This window comes from Nasonia vitripennis, chromosome 2, assembly GCF_009193385.2.
Source record: "Nasonia vitripennis strain AsymCx chromosome 2, Nvit_psr_1.1, whole genome shotgun sequence".
NCBI lineage: Eukaryota > Metazoa > Arthropoda > Insecta > Hymenoptera > Pteromalidae > Nasonia > Nasonia vitripennis.
This window is the reverse complement of record NC_045758.1, coordinates 25,119,958-25,144,054: the sequence shown is the minus strand read 5'-3', so window position 1 is coordinate 25,144,054 and position 24,097 is coordinate 25,119,958. Positions and strand designations below refer to the sequence as shown.

General features: G+C 42.7%; 3 protein-coding genes across 14 annotated transcripts; 2 read left to right on the top strand and 1 right to left on the bottom strand.

Moving 5' to 3' along the window:
- The first annotated feature begins 1,094 nt into the window (after positions 1-1,094).
- Positions 1,095-9,242, top strand: LOC100122577 (solute carrier organic anion transporter family member 74D). 2 transcript variants are annotated; one of them, XM_001606139.6, is made up of 8 exons: positions 1,095-1,511; positions 3,909-4,113; positions 5,468-5,893; positions 7,108-7,358; positions 7,435-7,699; positions 7,787-7,982; positions 8,154-8,752; positions 8,843-9,242. In XM_001606139.6, exons 2-8 carry the CDS (start codon positions 3,927-3,929, stop codon positions 9,001-9,003), a joined length of 2,085 nt encoding a protein of 694 aa, XP_001606189.2. In that variant the 5' UTR covers positions 1,095-1,511; positions 3,909-3,926; the 3' UTR covers positions 9,004-9,242. The 2 variants fall into 2 exon arrangements, with proteins under 2 accessions (XP_001606189.2, XP_008217818.1); XM_008219596.4 differs by having other exon boundaries at positions 1,105-1,515.
- A 3,178-nt stretch (positions 9,243-12,420) lies between these two features.
- On the top strand, positions 12,421-18,383 carry LOC100122590 (solute carrier organic anion transporter family member 74D). 8 transcript variants are annotated; one of them, XM_032597155.1, is made up of 9 exons: positions 12,421-12,513; positions 13,467-13,658; positions 13,956-14,302; positions 14,384-14,493; positions 15,807-16,246; positions 16,533-17,211; positions 17,282-17,666; positions 17,759-17,860; positions 17,932-18,383. In XM_032597155.1, the coding sequence occupies exons 3-9, from the start codon at positions 13,960-13,962 to the stop codon at positions 18,048-18,050; spliced, it is 2,178 nt and encodes a 725-aa protein (XP_032453046.1). In that variant the 5' UTR covers positions 12,421-12,513; positions 13,467-13,658; positions 13,956-13,959; the 3' UTR covers positions 18,051-18,383. The 8 variants fall into 8 exon arrangements, with proteins under 8 accessions (XP_032453046.1, XP_008217823.1, XP_008217822.1 ...); XM_008219601.4 differs by having other exon boundaries at positions 12,475-12,866; XM_008219600.3 differs by lacking the exon at positions 12,421-12,513 and adding an exon at positions 12,554-12,884.
- LOC100122601 (solute carrier organic anion transporter family member 2B1) lies at positions 18,320-23,704 on the bottom strand. 4 transcript variants are annotated; one of them, XM_016983063.3, is made up of 10 exons: positions 23,410-23,704; positions 22,295-22,560; positions 21,919-22,137; positions 21,396-21,654; positions 21,176-21,317; positions 20,823-21,111; positions 20,567-20,756; positions 20,233-20,491; positions 19,695-20,148; positions 18,320-19,609 (listed from the first exon to the last, which is right to left on the bottom strand). In XM_016983063.3, the coding sequence occupies exons 2-10, from the start codon at positions 22,551-22,553 to the stop codon at positions 18,645-18,647; spliced, it is 3,036 nt and encodes a 1,011-aa protein (XP_016838552.1). In that variant the 5' UTR covers positions 22,554-22,560; positions 23,410-23,704; the 3' UTR covers positions 18,320-18,644. The 4 variants fall into 4 exon arrangements, with proteins under 4 accessions (XP_016838552.1, XP_016838551.1, XP_016838549.1 ...); XM_016983062.3 differs by having other exon boundaries at positions 18,320-19,612; positions 23,369-23,702; XM_016983060.3 differs by having other exon boundaries at positions 18,320-19,612; positions 23,410-23,702.
- Positions 23,705-24,097: the final 393 nt, after the last annotated feature.

Genomic DNA, 24,097 nt, shown 5'->3' with positions numbered 1-24,097 from the left:
TTTATCCTACATCAATATCACCGCTCTTCGAAATTATTTTGTTAATTATTGTATCTTTCATATATTCATTTTATCGCGAATGAAGATGTAAAGGAAACTTTTCTAAAAATACGGCGAGGATGGAATGACAAAAAAATCGTCGAATCAATTGCGATCCACGTCTCAATCTGCGGAGCTTCTCTATAAATACAAGAGTACGAAGTCGAAAATGTTTGCAGACGCGAGACGAGTCACTTTATATTTTTGTCTGTTGATCACATGTGTGCGCCCTGCGACTGCTATAGCGTCGTAGCTTTTTTGCTGACAGTCGGACGCGCGCACAGGAATGACACGAAACGCCTCTTTCGTTTTGTCTCTCTTTGCAGTCATTAAAAAAGAGTCGATAGGACCGCACTGATGCCTCGCAATATATATTTGGAGTGTGTACACGTACCGTGAGCATCAGTCATTCACTGAGCCTTTACGCCTTAGTCATTGCTTCGTGTAAATAAATACATTTGATCCAGACGATTTAGATGATTTTTTAAAAATTTCGAATTTAGAAAGGTAATGTGCATAATAATATCGATTTAACAGAAACGCGTTGATGAGATATTTGTTTAAGTAAACGCATACGTAATATTTATAACAATCAGTATTCAAGTGGTTGATTGCGTTCAAGGTAGATACACTGATATGCAGGATGCAATGAAATGTTTTGGATGGAAATCTACTATTGAAATCGTTATTTCGTATATGGCATAAATAAACGAAAAGTAATTAGTTTATAAAAAATACAACTAATCGGCCTTGCAGTTAGTTTGGGAAACATATTGCTCCTTTTGATATCTCTTATATGATTATATAAAACTAAAATTTCATTCTCTCTCCAAACATTACATCATTGCAACAATACCAGAATCTAAAAATAGCAATTCCAAAGTGCTACCAGTGCAACCACCGGTACCAAAGCTCTCCGCCACAAAACTCATCCAACTCACTCAATAATAAGCTCGTCATTCTATACACAGCAAAAGTTTCCGCCTCCTCCATCGAGATGGTAGCACAGTGCACTCGCTTCGTCCCCGGCAATTCTTGAATGACGCACTCGGCTCATCGTACAAAACGCTCTCGATCGTCCGTCCACACACACGCGCACTGACACACACAAAGAGACTTGCGGTACTCGACATCAGCGTCAAGTCCAGCTATTTCGTGATTATCCACCTAATCGGCTGTCGCCGCAGCAGCATCGGATAGATAGAGAGACGCTCGAGCCGCGAGTCCAGTTTCGATCGGCGCCGAGGAGAGTCGACGGCTCCTCCTTTCTTCCGTTGTTCTTAACTTTTTCACCGTCTCGTCGTTCTCCAGGAGAACGCGTCGGGCGAAAAGCTACAGTCGCGGGAAGGAGGAGACCGATAGGGAGGCGTCCTTGACCGCTGGAGACTCGTTCCTTGCAGGAGTTTCGTGCGCACAAGTGAGGGCTCGGATGCCTGTATGCAGTGCCAGACTTTATTGACGCCGGGAGAGCTGTGAGTATGTATAGGTATAGTTTGCATGGGTGGTCGATCGGACGAGTGTACGTTGATGGGATGTTGATTAACCGTTTGAAAGTGTAGCTCGTGACGGCAGGGGAATCCAGAATTTGTTAACTTTGTGTCGATTTGTTTCGAGGCTTTGAGATTTTACTTTTAACGCAGGATCTTCGAGATCATTCAATAAATTAATTTCAATCGATAATATTTTATCGTGCACAGGTGTTGGCAAGTTTTGAGACCTCATAGAAATTGTATGATTTGTTCTGATGGCATCTCGATTGAATTTTTCCTTTCAATCATGTTAAGTTAATAACAATTATCATTCTTCTCAAATGTTTAAGAATCGAGAAAAAATACAACTTCTTGCCACGATTATACCTTCGCCTACTCTTAAAAGTTTTGTAGACTACTTCGACGAGATAAACGATTTTTCATCAGATAATAATTCGCTAAGATTATATTCCAACTCATCATCATGAACATCGCAAACGCATACGATTCCAATGAGTTTTCACGATTACACTCTTACGTAACACACACCGGACTCATTGTAACGACAATACGCTTCCAATATTTATATCAAATCGCATATAATTCACGTTTAATCGCAATGTTTTCTTAATTATAATGGTCCTCTTTCCTCATTTGTCTGCAATGTCGTGCGGCTGAAGAACAAAAAAAGGCATATCGATCACGAGAAGCAAATTGCGCTCGTCGAATAAATATTAATCTCGGCGCCGATCGCGCGTCAATGAAAAAACATACACTCCAGCCTAGAGATGCACACAAAGATAATTGCAAAAAGCCAATATAGTCGAATACTTATATAGACCTGCACTTTTTCGCAACGCGCATTCCATAAATAATTATAACACACCGGCGCCCACACAACAACACACGTATCGAGACGCTGATGACACATCCTGAAGATATAATAACAAAAGCCGGCCGTAAGTTTATTATCTGGATCCTACACTCGCGAATTTTTATTGCACGACGGCGAATACGTGCGTAATCGATCATCGCGTGTCCAGCGCTTTTATTGTTCGCTCGATAAGATTCGACGAAAATTCGCGGCCCTTTTATGCACGAGCTTCTGACGTCATGCGAATGCGCGTTTTTGAATTTGCGCGCGCGCGCGAGAAAGTTTTCCGGTGGGCTATTTCTGTATATTAATACGTGATGGGGGAGCGCGCGCGATCGGGGAATTTAATGCCAATCGGCGACTGCCGTTATGCAGATTCAGAATGAACGAGGGATGACACGTCTTTGTCGCGATCATTGTGTCGCGACGCGGCAGGATATTTGGGTCGTTGATTGTAGGCATTAATTATTTATTGATCACGGTTATGCGGAAGTTGAGTCAGTTTTTTTGAATCGACGTTCAAGTCGATGCCTGATGCACATTGAAAATGTTCGCAAGTACAAGCTGATGGCTAATTATCATGTCTGTTGCTGTTTACGTGATGCGCCGTTATACGATTGAGCGGATTATTTAAATTTCAAGTAAATTAGGCTAAACTGCGTTCAATTGATTAAGTGTACAAGATGATCCCATCTTGTAAGCAAGCGCTTATACTTTCAAGTGCGTGGCATTGACAAAAAGAGTGTTTTCGATTTAGCGTTTGAATTAATTGAGCCTAATTATCTATTTACTCGCGATACATCCTTAATTGCAACGTATTCATATTATCAACAATCTATATATTCGTCAAAAAAGTATCAATCCACAAGATTTAAAACAGGCGTTATACACTACTGACTGACTGCCTCAAATCCGTATATCATTTACAATCAAAGTGAATTACAGAGTAGCGATTCTAATCGCGCCTAATAAAACAAAAGCTGCATCTCAATCTAATCGCCCAATAAAAAGATCTAATAAGATTGCATACGCATTATACAATTATAGCGCATAAAGTGATAGATACGTCTCGCTCTCTCGTAAAAATGGCTAATTAATCCAAGTGCATCGTATAAACACCCACACGTTCGCGCGCGTAAGTGCTAAACGCACGTGCGTCCGCAGACTGTTTCTCAATGCAGCTATAAGTACGTTACATGCGTATATAGACGCAGAGACGCGGCAGTCGTTCACATCGTCGTTTGTTTATAAATGTTTCGACGTTCGTTTATTGCGATAATCACACGCGCGGATTTCATTGCGACGAGGTGCTCGACTTTTTTCACGCCTTTATCGGGCGAGAGAGAGAGAGAGAGAGAGAGAGAGAGAGAGAGAGAGAGAGAGAGAGAGCTGACGGTTTTGCAACGCGTTTATTGCGCACGCGTGATAATGCGATTCTCACGATAGATATAAGAGAGTATTGTACAGATGAAGAGTTTTGTTACAGTTGATGTTTTTGTAAAATGAGCTTTCGCTTCTGTTAAAAGGGTAAAAAAGCTGGAAGGATGAGTTCGAGCTCGAAATGCGGCTTCTGCGGCTTTCACCCGAAATGGCTGCAGAATTGGGCGACTTCGCGCAGCTTCATCGCGGTCTACGGACTCCTCGGCACCGTACAGTCGATGGCCTTCATTTACATTGTCGTTAGCTTAACGACTTTGGAAAAGAGATTCAAGATCCCGAGCCGAACTACCGGTAAGTATAAGCTCGCGCAGCCTTCGCTCTTATATCGCTTGTATTCTTTCTCGGTGCGAAATTCAGGAATCGAGTCTTTGTATTCGAACTTGTATTGGTTATTTAGATTTTCAATTAGTATAATAGTCCTTTTATATCGTTGTGATAACCCGAAAGTTGATTTGGGTTGACTCACAAACAACCAAACGGTACATGACCTCAGCGCAATAAACAGCCGAACAATGCAAGATACACTGTATCAAAATTTTAAGTATATAATGACGTTGTGGACAAAACGTAAATATTCCATTTTATCACTGAAACATATGCGAGAGGCACTCGTTTTAATGTGACCGCGCGCTCAGAGCAAAGCGCGCTAAGTAGGTAAGTGGTCGGACGTAATTGAAGAACTTAAAAATCTGCCGTGTCTAGCGGCGATGTCCACTACTCTATAAATGAGAATTATATTCCAGGTTAGTTTATCGCCTCGTCTCTAAACTATCTCACACTGCAGCCTTATCAAAATAAAATTTTATAACCGACATTCCGACATCCGCATCAGGTCTTGGAAAAGATCGGAAAAGAATATGCACGACTTTATAAATCTTTTGCTTTCTACGAGCTCACGAACGATAAATTCAATTTGATTCTTCCGTTCGGACAAAGTAAGACGCACTTTATTGCGCGTGACGTTTCCTTCCCAATGCTTATTATGTCGCGAATCCGAGCACTGGGAGAACAGACCGCAAGTGATCGGTTTTCTCGCTTATTTTGTTTATTGCTACACTTGTATTATAGCCTCTTCTGTGCTCCCTCGGCCTACAAGACGGCGATGATAATTCAAAGATAGAATAGTAATCTCGGTAGTACAAAATTTATGATTAGCTGATGTGAGAAATCATCGAAGAATCGTGATAAGCGTTCTCTTTTGTGCAAGTAATTCTTGTTTATGTTCTATAAATAAATTTCAAGGGAATCTGACGCTCTTTTAGTATAGTCTGCATTCGAACCTTCAATCATTAGTATACCTAGATTACAATGCTTTTAACTTTTATTTACGATAACAAACGATAAATTCTAGATAAATATTCATATCAGAAAGCGTGATTGGATTAAATAAAATGAACCCATTTTAAGTTATTCTGAGATTTATTTTTGAAAAAATCTAAATAAACAGCGACAATTGTCACCTTGATGCTGCATTTATTTCTGTACATCACATGTATCTATAATGATCAATGAACAAAGAACTACGATTAATCATACAGTTCCGGCATTTCATAAACACCAGAGGCACATTGCTTCCACATTCCTTGCATATAGCCAGCGCATAACTCATAAATACCGCTAAACCGTCACATCCTTCATTCCACAGGACTGATTCTCTCGGGCAACGAGATCTCGCAGATCCTCTCGGTCCTTCTGATCTACTACGGAGGTTCGGGTCACAGGCCTCGTTGGATCGCGATCGGCGTCGGCTTCAGCGCACTTTCCTGTCTAGTTCTCGCCCTGCCTCACGCGATCTACGGTCCAGGTCAGGATGCCCTCGCCCTGACCAAGGAGTACATGAACGCGACCATCTTGACCAGGGGTAACGAGACCAAAGAGCTGCCGATATGCTCGAGGAACAGTCAGACCGAGAGTTGCAACGACGGCGACCTTACCGATACCAGTATCGTGCCCAGGCTGCTCGTCTTCTTTTCGCAGTTCATACTGGGAATTGGGACGACTTTGTACTATGGCCTGGGACAGACTTACATGGATGACAATACGAAAAAGAAGAACACGCCCTTGCTACTAGGTGAGATGTAATATGATGCTTTGATTTAAAAATTGCTTTGGTATATTTTTGTGAATTTCGTATGTGGAGCTATAATTAGGAAATCAGTTTCTTAAATTCTGACAGTCAATCAACAATCACAAGTTCACTCTGAAATTTTGCAGGCACGAAGCAACTAATTTTCTCATGACAATCAATAGGAACTTAATAAAAATTAGTTGTTTATATCCATCTGCGATACTGTGATTTCCTTTCAACATTTCATTTATTCTTATGATTAAATTCCTGTATGTATTTTTTTGTCGATATGAATTCATATTTTATACACTGAGTATTTATTTAGTAGTAGAGAACCTATGAGTATACATCATTACAGAAACTGAAATGATGTCAATATAAAACTCGTCAGACATGTATTGCCGACGATGCTATCCTAACGGAAATCACAATAGTGAATGGATCGATACCGTTGCACCAAAAATTCTTCTTCGGCGTGCACTCACTTTATATACGACACATCTTGATGTGAGGACCTTAATCCTACACTATAATTCTGTCCATTAGTCAATTAAAAGTTCAGTTATAGATTTAAGTTGTTTTTATTATTAACGATACGTGCTGGCGCGATAACAATGACTTTACAAGAGTTTTTCCCACTGATACCAATCGTAGCTATCTATAGGCTGATCGATTTCTACACATTATCAACCGCTTGTGATTATCGTGTGTCATTTAATAGGAACAACTGCGCTATGAAAAAATCCGTGAGTTTTTTTCTCTTGCTGAATTTATACTTTATTGTAGATAAATTCACTGGAATCTCTTCAAATAAGAATTATGAAAGAATGTATTATATAACTTGCATTCGCGAATTCTGACGGTGTGAACTTAATTATATTTAGTTCAAAGCGGAAACAATATAATGAAACTTTGCAATTCATTTGCTTTATTACGGATGAAAAGAAATCTAATAAGCGATCTTTATGCAGTGCGAATTAAAAAATAAGAACTGCTTATTCGCGATAAGATAAACTGAACAAATTTGAAGTAATCTTCACTGGAAGCCGGAAAACATCAAGCGCAGTGAAATAATAAAATCGATAAGAAACTAAACACAAAAAAATATATCTCATACTCTTATACTTACTTAATTAAGATATTACATAAACTACTCTAAACTTGTCCATAATTATTATTCGATATGCCTGCATAACAATGGAAATATTTTTCGGCAGGTTTCACTTTTGCACTGCGAACGGTTGGACCGGCCTTTGGATTTGTTTTGGGATACTTGTGTTTGAACGTCTACATCGATCCAAGTTTGCATCCTATCATCGAAAAGAAGGATCCGCGATGGTTAGGAGCCTGGTGGCTAGGGTGGATAATTCTCGGTATTACAATGGCAGTATTTGCTGTGCTCTTGTCGATGTTTCCACACGAATTGCGTAAATCCAAGAGGTTGAAGAAAAAAGAAAACGCTTTGAGTGTGAGTTGAGTATCTTCTGTATTCAAGTAAATGGGAGGATAATATCATATAAAATTGATGTTCCTCTTTTATCTAGGAAAGTGAAGTTCCGTTAAAAATCGAGACTTCTCAACCGGAAAAGGCTCCAAGTGTCGAAACGACTTTGACTCCAGTAACAGAAAAGCCATCTCTAAAAGACTTTCCAAAGACTGTCAAGCGAATTTTGAAAAATAAATTATTGATGTTCAACATATTCAGTGGCGTTTTCTACGTTCTAAGTGCATCTTCTTTCATGAACTTCATTGCGAAGTATTTGGAAGTTCAGTATCAAACTTCTCCAGGTGGAGGAACAGTGGTGACCGGTAAGAAATTAATAACGTTCTTGTATTACTCTATTGCTGATGTCTCACTGTTGATTTAGATTTCTAATAATACTAATTTGTAAACAGGTCCACTCAGCTTACTCGGAATGGTGCTCGGTTTTCTGATCTCTGGTATCGTGATCGGTAAATATAAACCGGCGCCACGACCCCTATTATTCTGGAACGTGTTAGTAGGCTTTGCCTTTTTCTTTGGAACGATCGGATTCGTATTTCTGGGCTGCGATAGCGGCAAAATTCAAGGAATCGACTTCGACACCAAGATGTGAGTCTCGTGAGTGCCACTTATAGACGATATAAGAGTGCTCTTAATTTTTTTTAACAAGTATAAATTCAAATATAGTCGTTATGCACAATAATTGCATGAGCATTTATTATAAAATCTAACTTATCAGACAAACACCGAATCCATGTCTAAATCCGACGATACTTTCAGAATAAACCTAACAGCTTCCTGCAACGCTGCATGCAACTGCGAGAACGTTAAATACTCGCCCGTCTGTCATGAAGCTTCGAGGACGACCTTCATCTCAGCCTGTCACGCAGGCTGTACCAGTGTCATCAACGACACAGTCTTCGGTCAGTGCAGCTGTGTCGCCGATCTCGAATCGAGCTTCCGAGAGCGCAGCATCGTCGGCGCTTCTCTGCACCTGGTCGACGATTTCTCGAAAACCTTTCAATACAACGACGACTATGTCGGCGGACGAGTCACGGTTGGTCCCTGCAAGCAGGACTGCTTCGTACCCTGGATGATGTTCGGTGCCCTCTCAACGTTTATAAATATTCTCGGCTGCTCAGGGAGGATAGGCAACGTTCTGCTGAACTTCAGATGCGTTGAGATCAGGGACAAGAGTCTGGCCCAGGGGATCGCTCTGATGATGGTGTCACTTTTTGCACTGATCCCTGGACCGATCATTTTCGGGGCCATCATGGACTCCACCTGTCTAGTTTGGGACTTTTCCTGTCAGAAAAAGGGAAACTGCTGGTTGTATCATAGAGAAAACTTCAGATACTATGTTAACGTGACTTCAGCAGGTTGGTATTTTTTAGAGTTAAATATAGTTGTTTGTCTTTTATTACTTTGACTATAAGCTTCTTTACATAAAACGCTTTCGTTCGTTACAGCCCTGTGTTTCATCGGAGTGCTTTTGGACATGGTCGTGTGCTATCTCTCAAAAGGCATTGACTTATACGGAGACGAAGAGGAAAAAGAAAAACGAAGAGTTTCTGCACTGAAGAACGTCGAATTGAAATTAAACAATGACGATCCGAAGCAATCGTCGTAACGACTGCGTGACTTCGTTGTTTGTAAACTGAAGACTATGTTTTCAACGATATTTTGTACATATTATTATACTGTATTATACTGTATTTTGGATACACTGTGCATAACGTGCAACTTTATGCATTTTACAAATTTTGATAGAAGCAATTTAGGCACAATGTATCTGAAAGTACTATTTTAGAATTGTAATTTTTATCTTTTAAGAAAATATACGAGTAAACTATTTGTTTATTAAAATTATGAGAGTGTAGCATTTTTTACTTATTTTCCAAAAGTTAATGAAAGAATTAAGGCTAGAAAGTTATTCCACGAATGCTCCTTTTTTGCACTTTGATTCGTTTACTTGATTGACCGAGTAGAAGAAGACTGCTTTACCGACGTGCGCCACAATCAGTCAAGAATTACGTCGTAGGTACTCCTATTACTGCCTAGTATCTCATTTGGTCATAATATGTAAAAATTGATAATTCTTCAACTACCCACGAGTATTTATATACAATTATCACTACGGCAAGTTTAAAAGTTGTAACAATTTTTGTTGTAATAATTCTCGACGTCGTTCAAACTTCTAATCTACTCCCCATCTAATTGAAACAGTGAAAAAGTCAAGCTTCCGCAACTTGGCGCTGTTCTTGAAAACACAGTACCTGAAACGTCAATTGAATCTAGCCAACTAAGTCCAACAAGAGGAAAAGCTCAAGAGCAGCAATATCGCTCAATCTGACAGAAATCTCCACGGCCAGGAATTTTCGGTCTTAAAACCGCGAATTACCTCATTAGCCAAGTCAGTCTGCGCGGCATGACGAAATCTATCAGCGGCTTACGGGGGACCGTCTCTCTCTCTCTCTCTCTCTCTCTCTCTCTCTCTCTCTCTCTCTCTCTCTCTCTCTCTCTCTCTCTCTCGGAGAGCTTTTCATGATCTCCTCGAGCTTGCATCGGACGCTGCTGCGGCTTCTCGAGGAAAAGCTGCTCGCTCGCGGAGTCTAACGATCTAATTTCACTCGTCCGGCCTTGATTCTGGCGTTTGCTAGAGCGCACACGCACACGATCAAACAGCTGAATGCCTCGGCAATTTAGTACGGCGTACGGCAAGTGGGTGCTGCCAGGCCGTGTACTGTGACGGCTGCTGGACAGGCGCAAAACCATGCGCTTCTTCGTTTTTTTTGTCCGCGAGCGTTTCTTACGCTGCTCGGGCTTTTCCCACAGTTTGTCAGGTGTAAGAACGATCGGGCTGTTTTGTGTACTTTGCTACTCCCTTATCGCGGAAATCAGTTTTATCGGGAAGGAATTGCATCGTGTTACACGCGTTTTCTAGAATTAGCGCGGCGTCATTGTTTTTAACGTCGTAGGATATAGATAAGAAGTTTAGAAGAAATATTTTTTTCACGCCTTGGCTCTTAAACGACATTTTTCTTCGATTACTTTTGGGTGCAACATTAGTCAGTGTGTATTCGTTCGTTTACCATTATTAGATTTTGTTCTGAGCAGAATCAGATGTAAAATTTTTTAATACATTATCGACAGAATACACAGCAGAATCACTTGTCCCGAGAATGATCAGATAATAGTGTGCGCAAGCAAAGACAGACGATACATTTATCGTGTAAACAACTAGGTGCGATGCATTATTGCACTCGTCTAAGAGCCTCTATGTGTCATTGAGTTCATTGACACGAAAAATGAGAGCTACTGTTTGCTATAATAGAAAATCACAGAAACAACTTTTATTTCGCACTGACCTTTGTTTGTAGTAAAAAAAACAATACTTTTAATGAAGATCAATATCAACGGCGTGTATTTAGTAAGAGGGCAAATAAAAGGCCAATAAACCTAGTATTTAAAATTAATTTTGGTCATTTACTCTCTCAAAAATATTATACAGTATCGAAGTGCAGTCGAATATTTGGAGTCGCAGGTAATTTTTCTAAAAATGTTTAAAACAATCTTTAAAATTTATTACCTTTATCAGAAGTGCGAGCTTCCTTCTTAGAGTATATTTATGAATAAAGACAAACGACGCTGATAAGTGGCATATCGTTACCATCGCGGCGCCGCTCGGAAAAACTGAGTATAAGATCTATCTCGCACGTCTGTGGATATTTTAAATTGAGCAGAGTCATTTTGTTTCTGAAATACATCTTAATTGCTTGTACCGATGCAATGATAATGATTTAAAAAATTCATAACAATCTTTGTGTTTGAGTTTTTATGGCTGAATATTATCTCAATACTAGGGTAAACAAACCTACTGACAACTAATGTTTAAATTTTAGAACGATTTCATCCTCGTAGCAACCCCATCTTTTCTCTCCGAAACAATAACGCCCTCTCTCTTCTTCCTTGCGCTAAAGCGCAGGCGGTCGAAACTCGCTTCATCGCGCTCGTGGTTTCTCACGACGAGGAGACGAGGTGGAGCATCGAGTGCAAAGAGCTACTCATCTGCATAGTCACCGCACCGACGTCGTTGTCGTCAAACGAACGAAATTCCGGCAATTAACTAACAGCTATTAGCTGCTAGCCATTTAATGGGCTATTATAGGAATACAAGAATAGTAGGTGTAGAAGAGCCACCGGAAAGGCGTACGTCTATCTATACAAGAGGTGCGCAGAGAAAAAGAAGACAAATAAAATAATAAAAACAATCAATCAGGCACGAAGTTTGAAGAGACGAAGCACACACAGAAAGAAGTCGACGCGAGAAGAAAAAGAAGGTCCAAGCATGCAATGTATGTAAGAGCATAGGTAGAAGAGAGGAGATAGGCAGCAACGCTTTTCTCGGCAACACAAACAGCAGTAGCAGCTAGAGAGCGCATAGACTAACACAGCGAGCCTCTGTCCGTTCATTGAATCATAATGGGCGCACAATGCTACTGACATACGTGCTCGGCGGATGCAAAGTCCATGCGCGGAGGGAGCCTAGCACGCGCGAAAGAGACAGAAAGAAAGACATGGTTTAGAAACTAGATACACTGTAGTTCGGGCCCCTATGCGTATACATTTTCAACCCTCAAACTATGTGTGCAAAGTGTCTACGTGTGCTCAGCTAGGCCGTTGTACTTTGCAGATCGATTCGCGGCTTATCGATCGGATCGTCATTTTTCATTCCCTTTCTACTGTTTGCTCGCGGCAAACTGTCGTCGCGATTATGATAAAAATCAACAGATGCGTCGAGAAGGCTGCAAGGTTGATGCTTCAGCCTTGTGAGATCTTTCTTCGTATTATTCAATTGCGATACGTCTGATGAGTATAGAAAATCTAAAACTTGCAAGCTTTCAACCCTCTCCGTGTTCGCGCGCATCTTGTCTATATACACTCCTGCGTCTGCGACTCGCCGATGTCACGCGACTCGCTATACCTATACACATACACTGCGTCTAGTCTAGTTAAGAGCCTCTCCATCTCTCTATCTCTCTATCTCTCTCGCTCCGGCCGCCTATCATACGACGATCATCTGCGCGAAGACAGCTACTGCGAGCAGCGCTACCGGCACTGCTACATACTCCAGAAGCTGGTGGGGGCCTTATTCGAAAGCGCGCCTAATCGCGCGCCCGCCCGCGCGCCTTCGCTCAGTCGTCGAGGTGTAAGCCGCGTTTTCGGTCGCGAAATCATCTCCGTGTGTTTTTTCGGCTGGACTCTGGACTATAAGGACTGATAAGTGATCTCGTTGCTGAGACTCGTTGTTGCGATGAGTAGTCGAGGCCCGGCTGATTTAGATCCCGGCGTGAGACGTTGCCTTCGAGACACGTGCTTTCTGTAGTGGCCGACGACGATTTTGTGCCGAGGAACTCTCTCGAGGGCATCGCCTAGATACACGAATATCCGATTTGTGCTTGGAGTTGAATTCATACGAAAACATACAATTATGTAATGTCGTGATTTTTAGTACGTACGTTTCTCTTGTGTCCCGGGATGTGAACATTGGTGTCACGTACGTGATATGAGTTGCTGCTTTTTATTACGAGATCTCTATTTTCTTGATTAATGTGGCCGTAAACGAATCATAAGATTGATATTGCATGAACCCGTTCAAACAGATCTGGATGAAAAGAAATTGATTTTTTGGTTCTATATGAAGTAGACTTGAGTGCTGGATAAATAATAATCAAGATTAAATTCAAGAGTCGCGAGTGTTATCAAAATATCATGAGTTATTGATATGTAAAGGATTATCAAATAGACGGAAAAATATGTTCGTTTCCTCTACATTTTGCACGTTTGTAAATTAATCAAAATAAGTAAAACGGTTCAGAAAAATCTTCGTTCATCTGTTATGCATAACTTCGTACAAGGAAAGCTGCAATTATAAGTAGTACTGGGCGGAACTAGTCAGACAATCCAAACCATTAGAATCTTGTCGAACAATCACTTGATATTTTTCTAAAGTTTGATCGTGCTAGAAAGCAGTCCTAAACAAATAAATATATTCAGAAGGCATCGATTAAAGCTTCGCTGATCATTCCGCAGCATTCGCCAAGGTGCATCAGCGGTCCGATAAAGCGCCCATGCGTCAGAGCATCCTACTAGCGTGCAGTTCCTCGCGGCCCCCAGATACGATGATAATAATTGACGCGAGACGGGAAAAGTCAGAGTCTGGCCGGATCCTTCTAACGTCGAGAGGCGCCGGGCCCTATCAGCGGAGAAACTGGTAAAATCGAGGTGAGTCTGCGCAGTCTGTTACCCCAATGTGTGCGCGCTGCAAATATTAGCAAATATTAGCTCGCACTCGTATACTCTCAATTATCTCCTCTTGCCAAGATTGCGATCGAACTTTTTTTCGTCTTCTCTCCTCTCAAACTTGCACGCAGGCGATATATCGTTGTCTCTCTTACCAGCGATAAAACGAATATTCTCGCGGAATGATTTTCCTTCCATAAATCATTTTTCCTCACGAGACTCGCGCGTAGCTGCGACGTAAGTATTGTACATCGGCATTTTAAAAAGCGTTTTCGACAGAGTCATGAGGAACTCTAACAAGGACGACAGGCCGGCCAGCAACGAGCGTAATGGTCCGGAGAGCAAGAAGCTGCTCAAGGTACCGTCGACGCCGACGACACCGCCTTCGAGTCCGGTCACGCCGACGAGAGCTGTCGACGATCTCTTCCGGCAGCTGCCCATCACCGAGGAGACGTCCTGCGGCATTTGGTGCTTTCGCGGTCCCAACCTCCAGAGGTTCGCCAACAAGAAGGCCTACGTCTTCCTCTACGGCGTCCTCGGCTGCATCTTCTCCGCGAGTTACGCCTACTTCAACGGCACCATCACCACCATCGAGAAGAGATTCAAGATTCCTTCCAAGACTACGGGTTCGGCAAACACTTTCTTACCAGCTTCTTCTTGCGGTTTCATTCCTTAGAATCAATACGATGGATTATCGTTTTCGACAGGGTTCATAACTGTGGGAAACGACATATCGCAGTTGCTCGTGTCGGTGGTGCTCTCCTACTACGCAGGCAAGGGTCACAGGCCCAGATGGATCGCAGTTGGGATTTACACGGTAAGACTTGCACTGTTTAATGTAGGTATAATAAAAATAGAATTTAAGCCCACGACAATGGGACTACTTGCGCATGAGCATTGAAGTACATAGATTTCGTTGCACATCACATTCATATAGCGTTTGTCTTCAAAGTGACGGAACGATCTAACAAGAGATTTTGATAGCTCCATAAATCTTACTCTGTCGAAACTGCGTGTTAACCTGCTTCTACCGGCACGTCGCGCGCCTTTTAGCCGGTTGCGAATTTTAATTTCCCGGTGGGACATCACACATGGAAATTAATCCCTACTTGCTCATACGAATATTATTACAGCCAAATTCAGTCTATTTTCGTCGTACACCAGTCAACGGTCACATACGCACACTGCAGTATCAGCGAATGTAGGTCGGCTATATGCGCGAGAGAGGAACGAAAAATAAAAGAAACATAAGGCTTCAGAAGGAATAAGAGCACTGCAGTGACATGCAGCACGGTATCTGTATACAACAAAACGATATACTCGTCGAGCGCCTCGCGCATGCTATAGACATACTTAATTAAATTAGGGAGACAGCTCCGCATTGACGGCCGGCTACTCTTGTATTATATCTACAGTACTTATAGTTACAACAGTAGCTGCAGCGAACGACGCGACTGCCGCACGCGCGGAACGATAGCGCGATAAGGAGCTCTTAAGCGGGGATTATTTCTCTCTTTCGCGCTAATTTTGCGATATATTCTTGTGACATCAGGAAAAACGAAGTATCCCACGTTTTTCGTCAAACGAAGTAGCGATCGTCATCGTTGCGCGAATGGGAGAGACGTGATTGAAGAATGATTAGAACGAGAGAGTGTAAGCTTATTCAGAGCTGACACGTTACATCATGTCGAGAGAGAGAGAGAGAGAGAGAGAGAGAGAGAGAGAGAGAGAGAGAGAGAGAGAGAGAGTATGCTCTTAGCTCGGATGTCTCCTAAATTATAACGCCATAAATATAAACTAATGAAGATTGCTTTGTTTACATCTCTGGAAGTCGTGCGCTTGCAGCATCTTACTATACGTTTTTCAACTGCTGTACATTAGAGCTCCGAGTTGTACCAGCTATTTTATTCTAAAGTGTTATGTACGTACTCAACGTCGAAATGTGCCAAATGTGTGCCACTCGAAAAATTCGTACAATTTTTCACACGGCGCAATCTTATCTCGCATGACACTGGTCGTTAATTTGACACGCGGTGTCAAATTAATCGATTCAGGAACAATCACTCTTCATCGCAGAAATCGAAATTCCTAGAATCAAGAACTACAGATCTAAAACTTCCAATTTCCCAGGTTGTCCTCTTCTGCTGCCTCACGATGCTGCCGCACTTTCTCTACGGTCCTGGCGAGGACGCTTTGCTCCTGACAAAGGAGTACGGCGCCCAGGCGGCCAGCAATCAGACGACCACTGTCATCCACGACAAGCAGCGCAAGTCCCTCTGCCTGAACCGAACGAATTACGACCACTGCGAGGAGGCGGACGGCAACTTTGCCCCCCAGGTGCTCCTCTTCATCGCTCAGCTGGTCTCCGGTATAGGCGGCTCGCTCTACTACACCCTCGGCGTGTCCTACATGGACGACAACATTCAGAAATCCAAGACACCGGCTCTCATCAGCTTCTCCTACTTTCTGAGGATGCTGGGACCTGCGATCGGCTATGGGCTGGCATCGTTCGCTCTCAAGTTCTACATCAGTCCTACGCTGACGCCGACCATCACGATGCAAGATCCGAGGTGAGTAATTTGGAGGCTTTCCACTGAAAGTGCTCGTGTGCGTTTTATCGTTATCGCTATTATCGTTGTTTTGCTATGAGTGTCGCGAAGAGGTAGATTAATTTATTTCTGTTGATCTTTTTTCCCAACCGAGAGTTATGTGGAACGATAGTGGATGGCGATAGATTAAATTTAGTATGATGCGTTATGAACTTTCTCTTCGAGTGAATAATATGCATTTAAGATGTACATTTCAGAAAATACTCATGCAAACTTGAAATATAATTTCGAAATTTTGGCGCAACAGATGGCTCGGAGCCTGGTGGCTCGGCTGGATAATCCTGGCGATCCTGCTGTTCATCTTCGCGAGCATTCTCGCCCTCTTCCCAAAGACTCTACCCCGAGCAGCGGCTCGCAAGGCACTGGCGCTCGAAAGAAACAAGTCATCCGCCAGCATTAAGGACCAAGAGCAGGAGCCCGAGCTACCCGCTTCGCTCGGCGACATGATGCGAACGTTCAGGCGACTGCTGACCAACACGACCCTCATGTGCAACAACCTCGCCGCGGTGTTCTACTTCATGGGCTACATGCCTTACTGGATCTTCATGCCCAAGTACATCGAGACCCAGTACAAGCAGTCGGCCTCAGTCTCGTCCCTCATCACCGGCACCGTCGGACTGGTCTTCAGTGCCTTCGGCATCCTCCTCTCGGGTCTGGTCATCTCCAAGTACAAGCCCAGGGCGAGGTATCTGGCTGGCTGGAACGTCATGGTGGGGGCGATCTCGGTCCTGGGCATGATCTCCTACGCGTTCCTCGGCTGTCCGGCCAACGACAACCAGATCGCCGTAGCCGATGACGGATCGCTCAAGACCCTGATGCCCTGCAACGAGCACTGCCACTGCGATTACGTGACCTACAACCCGGTCTGCTCCGAAAACGGACAGACCTTCATATCGGCCTGTCATGCCGGCTGCAAAACCGTTCGAGTCAGTCGCTGCTGCTATACTCATTGCTTCGGTGTATTTGTATAGACAAGCTAACCGTCTGGTTTTCCAGGTCGACGGCAGCGGGGCCAAAGTCTACACGGACTGCAGCTGTATCAAACCTAGTCTTTCCCAAGTCTTTGCTCAAGTTTCGACTAACGAGGCGATGACGACAACGACGACGACGCAACGAGCTTTCATCGACCCGTCAGTTCCTTACACGTTAGGTTCCGCCGTTCCCGGTTCCTGTAGCATAGACTGCCTCGACAAGTTCTACATATTCCTGGCGGTCGTATGCCTGCTCAAGTTCAGCGGGGCGACGGGTCGGGCCTCCAACTTCCTTGTGTCCGTCAGATGCGTCGACGAGAAGGACAAAACGGTGGCCATGGGATTCAGCTTGACAATCATGTCTCTCTTCGCATTCATACCGTCGCCCATTCTTTTCGGATTCATACTCGGTTAGTTTTTGCCGCGTGCCATACTACCATTATTGTCCGTCTCATTGTGTGGCTGATCTATGCGATAATTGGATAATTTGCTTTTTTAATAGACAAAACTTGCCTCGTGTGGGGGAAAACGTGTTCCGGCACGGGAAACTGCTGGCTCTACAACGGCGAGACGCTGAGATACCTCATGAATTTCACTGCAGCGAGTGAGTATTCGATTATTTAATTTCTTCAATTGCGAGAGTTTGATTAAAATCTCATTTATTCTCGGTTGCAGCATTCGTTACCATGGGTACGCTATTCGACGTAGGCGTGTGGTATTACGTGAAGGACGTTAAAATCTTCGACGAAGAAGTCGAGCTCGAAGATATTGCAGAGGAGCCCGGCGACATATGAAAAGGCGATTAACATCTAGAAAGAAAGTCAGATCACAAACTTCGATGACAGTGAAAGCAAACTGAAGACTTCAGCTTTCAAGTACCTTAAGGAGACGTTTCTACAACTCCAACACGATGAAAAGAAAGTGCATCTATTTTTCTATTGAAATATTTAGTTTTGAACCTTGAAAGATATTTCAATGGAAAAGTCGTTTTAAGAACTGAAACTCGCGAAATTTTCAAAATCTCAATTGGCCAAGTATTTAGTGTGTAAGTATTGATATATACTTGTTGATTAATGAAGATTTATTCAAATAAAATATAAATATAAAAAAATATTACATTTAAATTATGCGCGTTTATGAATTATTGACATCCGAAGCATTGTAGTTGAATAAAATGGAAATAACATTTCATAATTCGAATACACGTATCCAGAATTAATTATGCCAACGATACAGTTATTGAGAAAAATGCAAAACACTGATAGAATAAGTACATTATCGCGTACACATGAATGTTGAATCAATGATCGTTACTGGTCAGTATACGTTTCGTATAAAAGTAAAAATTGTCTTTAATACTCGCAATGAAATCCTTACGAAAATTTCCCTTACAAATCTGTACAGAGGGGACCTCCTTTCTTCGGCGGTCCTGAGGTCGAAGATTTCGAACTTAAACTATCTCTCGAATCCGAAATCTCGCTAGGAAGTCTCGCTCTTTCGCGCATGTCTTGAAGACTTCCGAAGCCCGAGGAGGCTTGATCTCGAGACGGTGGTCTGGCAGTAGGTTCTAGGTAATTCATCGGTTGCATCAGTTTCTCTAAACGAAACTTGCGATTCTCTTCCATCTCTTCGGTGTTGTGTTTCCTCGAGGGTGCATAGGTGAAACGGGTCTGTTCGAGTATCTCCCGGCTTGGATTTCTGTCTAATTGTGTTATGGCCATCATTATTGTAGGTGATCGTAGAGAACTCATGGAGCCTTTGGCAGCAGTTTCGAGAGGTTCTACTACGGGAATGCCAACTTCGTTGAAGTCGCCCCTTGATGCGGACAGAGGCTTGCTGTCTTTCCGTTTTTTGGAATATTCGAAGCTGTTCGTTTTTGATGAACCGTCCGCGGCAACATTCGGACTGCTGTCTCTGGAACTTCTTACTTTTCTGGGGTCTTCGTAATTTTCAGGGTTTGGGAATGGCTTGTTGCTGAACGGCGCTCTGATCCCCACTTGAAGCGTACCTGGATCATACGCGTTTGGAATAAGTTTTTTGGATCTGGGTAAAGTTCCACTCATCTCACTTTCTACATCCGAGTCCAGCTCCAACGGCTTGTACGAAACTTGGGAGGCTGAACCTTTTCTCAAGGTCTGACTTCCTTCTGAACTATCCAAGTCATCGTCCGTATCGATATGTGGTATACTAGCATTAAACTGGGTTTTAAGGACTCTTCTGTTTCCTGGTCCAAGTGGTCCATACCTCAATCTCGATGGTTCACCTTCATCGACGTTTGCTACTGGACCATTTTCTTTGCCTAATTTGTTACTCTCTATCACGACAACTGGCTCCACCACGTCGTCCACTGTATCTACTTGAATGAGAAATATCGCCATTAGAAAAAGTTGAAAAAATATTTGAAACAAACGCAAGACAGTGTTTTTAAATACGCATACCTGTTCTTTGGTTCGACTCCTCTTGTTCAGATGTGGCTTGCGGTTGAAGCAGTGGCTCAGCTTGAGTTTTGGACATGTCCTTCATTTCTCTCGGTTGCGATTCTTCTAATTCTGTCGGATCGTACATCTCAAGATCCTGACAGAAAAGCCAAACTCCAACTTTGAACAATGCAGCAACGACAATGAGACCAGCCGTTAAGAAGCACAAATAATTGCCTAAGTCTGTCGAATGATGTAAATGGCAAATTCGATCTTCCAAACCCCAGTGTTGACACGTTGATTTAGCTAATTCGTCGTACGATATTTTACCAATGGCATAAGTGAAAAATGCTAAAAGAGTCATACTGTATCCAATGGTCAGAGCTTTATCCTGAACATTTACGCTCCTCAAACTTATTAACAAATCTCCGACTATGGTGGAAGCTGATGCAGCGTAAACTACTATTGTCAAAATCTAAAAAGTTAATAAGTATGTTATATTTATTAAATATTCAATTCCATAAGAAATAAAGAGGCTAATATACCAAACAAATTTTACCTCATAAATGAGCCATCCAACCTGACAACTGTCAGAGCCACATGGGCCTTCTCTAGCTTCGGTGTTTCCCTGTCCTGTGTCGTCTTCGACGCAAGAGCAATTCGAAAAGACTTTATTTGTCCCATCATAATCCATCGCTGTACATCCAGCATGACAAGGACTGTAGAACGTAAGCGTTCCTCTACTATCGCAAACTGGCCGAAAATCGGCGTCTCGAGAACATCCACATTCTCTGTTACAAAATCTGTTCAGTACGATCCTGAAAAAGTTCATAAATTTATAATCAAGTTATTTTTATCCACACAACTCATAAGTGCTGTAAAAATGCTCTTACGATCCTCTGTGAGCGCCGACAATAGGTGGTTTATCGCAGTTATCGAAGGCAAGCCCAAATATTATCAAGGCCGACGAAATTAATGTTATGAGGCTGTAGATAACGAGCATTCTTGCGTTGGGCTTTGCTCGAGCAATGACCAAGCCAGAAATTATTATGACTAAACCAGCTAACAATGGTTTGATGATTGCTAAAAAATAACAAGTAATATTACTCATCGCCCGTCAAACGTATCAAATTTTTTGATAATACTCACTGGTGACTGTCCGCGAAAGTAAAGGATCTCCGAAGCCTAGCAACATTCCTGTAGGACGTGGCGCATAAAATCTTGATTCGAGAAAAATATTTTCGTTCGCCATAAAATTTATCAGAGCAGTTAAGAAAAACGCAGCAGCCAGAACATTACAAATGAGGATCTTATTGGTGAGCAGTCTCAATATCGATGGAAAGAAGTCAGGACTGCCAACTTTCTTCACTGCGTTTCTCTGAGATCCTCTCAAGGTACCGGATTGATCGATGATCGTTGCTGCAGCTTCTTCTACCAGCTAAAACAGTCGATATTGTACGCGATATTCGTGCATTGAAAAACGGAAAATTTTCATCAATTACCTCTGACGGCAACTTCCGAGGAAAGATCGCCATGAAGCCAGCGGGGATAGCCAGCATGACTGACAAAATCGGCCAGCCGAGCCACCATGCTCCGATTTGATCCCTGTACGATCTTATCGAGCTTAAGTCTTCAGCATCTATTCTAAGAACGAATTAAAGAGTAAATGTGAATTTCTGAATCTTTTTCTGTAATATAAATTCGACATCGCTAATAAACTACCGTAAAAACGACCAGCCAAGTATGTATCCCAAAATACTGCCCAGTACTTTCGTCGCCAGTACGACGCCAAAGTAAACAGCCACGTGTATTTTCTTGGTGTTATCATCGAGGTAGGATATACCGAGAGCGTAGTAAGCGACATTGGCCATTCCGGTAACGATCTGCACGGCGATCAGAATAAAGAGAGTCGAATAATGCGGCGGGTCCTCCAGTGCGATTAGTCTCGAGGACATTCTCATGCAAAGGTCCGGACTTTCCTCTGCAAAGAAAGTGGCTAATTTTAGAATTCTGTAAATTAATGGAAAAAAAAGCCTTTCCTCTCTGCGCGATGCCGCAAACCGAGTGCAATGGCTGAGCAAGTGCTCTGAGAGATAAGTAAGATAAGGGCTGAAGATAAGATGTTATTTGGGTCATATAAAAAAAGCAAAGTACAACTCTGTCAATTTCATTACCTACGCTGTTTTTATATCGTATAGTACTTATATTTTTGAAAATTTAAGAAATAATTGGAGGTGAACGATACCTGCGTAAATAGACATGTGAGTCACGTTCACCGGTTCATCCGTCGATGTCGTAATTTTGAGCCAATTGGATCCATGCGGAATCAGAAGTGTCAAAAAAGTTGCGCACTGAATGAGCGTAGTACCACCCAGCCAAGATGCTCTGTGAATCCTGTCGCCCCAGTAAGCGACGGTCAGAGCCACGATCACCAGTACGATTTCTGACGTACACAGAATCCATTCTGAAAGTCATGTATTTGTGTTATACGTAGTGAGCCAAACTTCATTTTGCATGAAAAGTATAAACAGTTTATAAAAAGTTAACCGTAGATTAAAAGGTTATACTATACTGATTCTTATCATACTGCAAAAAAGCTGTGCATATATTTTCGTGCTTACCCATGAGGTAGGGATCGAACTGGAACCTCCTGGCAATGGTAGAGCTGGTGACGTGAAGGTAAGCCTGTGCGGCGGCCTGTAGTACTCCGATGCAGCAGAGAAGGGCTAGAAAGCTCTGGCGCGTCGCGAACTTCGCCAATCGCGGCAGTTGATAGCGACTGCAGCCGCAGTCTATCGATTCCGGAGTCAGGGAATTCGCCGGTCCAGAAAAGCTGCCCTCGACCTCCGAGCGCACTATCTCCTGAGGTCCCAGCGTCATGTTTTGGCTGAAAATAGAGAGAGAGAGAGAGAGAGAGAGAGAGAGAGAGAGAGAGAGAGAGAGAGAGATATTATTTTTAAATCAATGCTTTTTATAGCATAAGTATCTGAATTGTATGACTTCATCCGCGATGGCGTTATCGAAGTTTTTACAATGGATAGTTTCCCGAATTCCTCGACAGGTTTCTATTATCACTATGAATCATTATCGTATCTGTGCACTTCCGTTGAGAATTAGCAGAGAAAGCGAAATCTATAAACACGAGCGATCACCTCGGACACGACGTTTCAAACTTTCCTAGAAGAAAGTAGCCAAAATACGTGTTTTCTAAACACAAGGCTTATACAGCCTCGAAAAAAGTAACAAATACTCATCGAAGAATAAATCGAGAAGGTACCGAGAATCCGTCTATTCACTTTATCTGTATAGCGTCGTGCGTACATTCGTGAGTCACACACAGTCCGTTATGCAGGATTAGAGTTGCGTGTGCGGCACCTTGCGCTTGCACCCATACACCTCAACCGCACACTGTTTCGAGCCGACGATCTCGAATCTATGTACGCAGGCGATAAAAAGCGTAAAGCGGTCGCGTAGACCATCACAATGCGGATCAATAAAATACGCGTAGGGACACAGCGGTTATCGCGACGAAACGATCGATGCTTCGTAATCAAATTCCGTCGATGAAAATTCAGAATTAATAGCGCATAAGTACGCTTTGATACATTATTCGATGAATTTAAATACACTCGCGAGGTTATATCACTCACGAATCGATCGGATCGACCCAAAATCGTTGTATCCATCCAACTCACACTGTATAACTCAACGCAAATCAAATCACACTCCAACTCACTTTCTATGTCACTCGACGTACGAAAATTAATCAGAATCGCACTCGTCACTGTTAAACTTCACCGAAAAAAGCCTCCTCATGTCAACGCGTACGGACACACGCGACCGGTGAAAAAAGCCATCGGCGTATGGCTCGTCGCCTCGTCGGCACCTTCGCGCCGCGCGTTATCTCGGAGCACAGATAACGCGATATATCTCGGACCCGATAAGACCTCGGGACGCGCCTAGATGTATGCGAGCGCAATGTGTACGTGGATTCGTGTGACGACGTATTGCCGGCTAGCCGATCACCTGGTTTTTTTATGGGTTGTAAAGCTGTTCGGTTTTTACTGGCGCATGTGGGTCGTTGATTGTGTCGAGAACGCGCGTGGAAGTGTGTTGCGATTGTGCGACGCGCTTGGGTCGAGTTTTGGTATATTGCTGATTGAACGTGGAGCAGTTATTCTGAAACGATTATATTTTTAGTTGTTTTTATGATGACGGTAATTCTGTATATGAGTGGAATCACTACCTTTACTTGGAACCAGATTAGGTCAACAATAAAATCGGCCGATAGTACCGATTACGTTACAGTGTCTACACCTTCTGATAATCTCGTAGATCGATACAAAAGTGATATGTGTTTCCTATCCAACAATTTTAATTCAACAGTCTCCTGAAAAACCGAGCAGTCCCAAGATTCCTCTTGA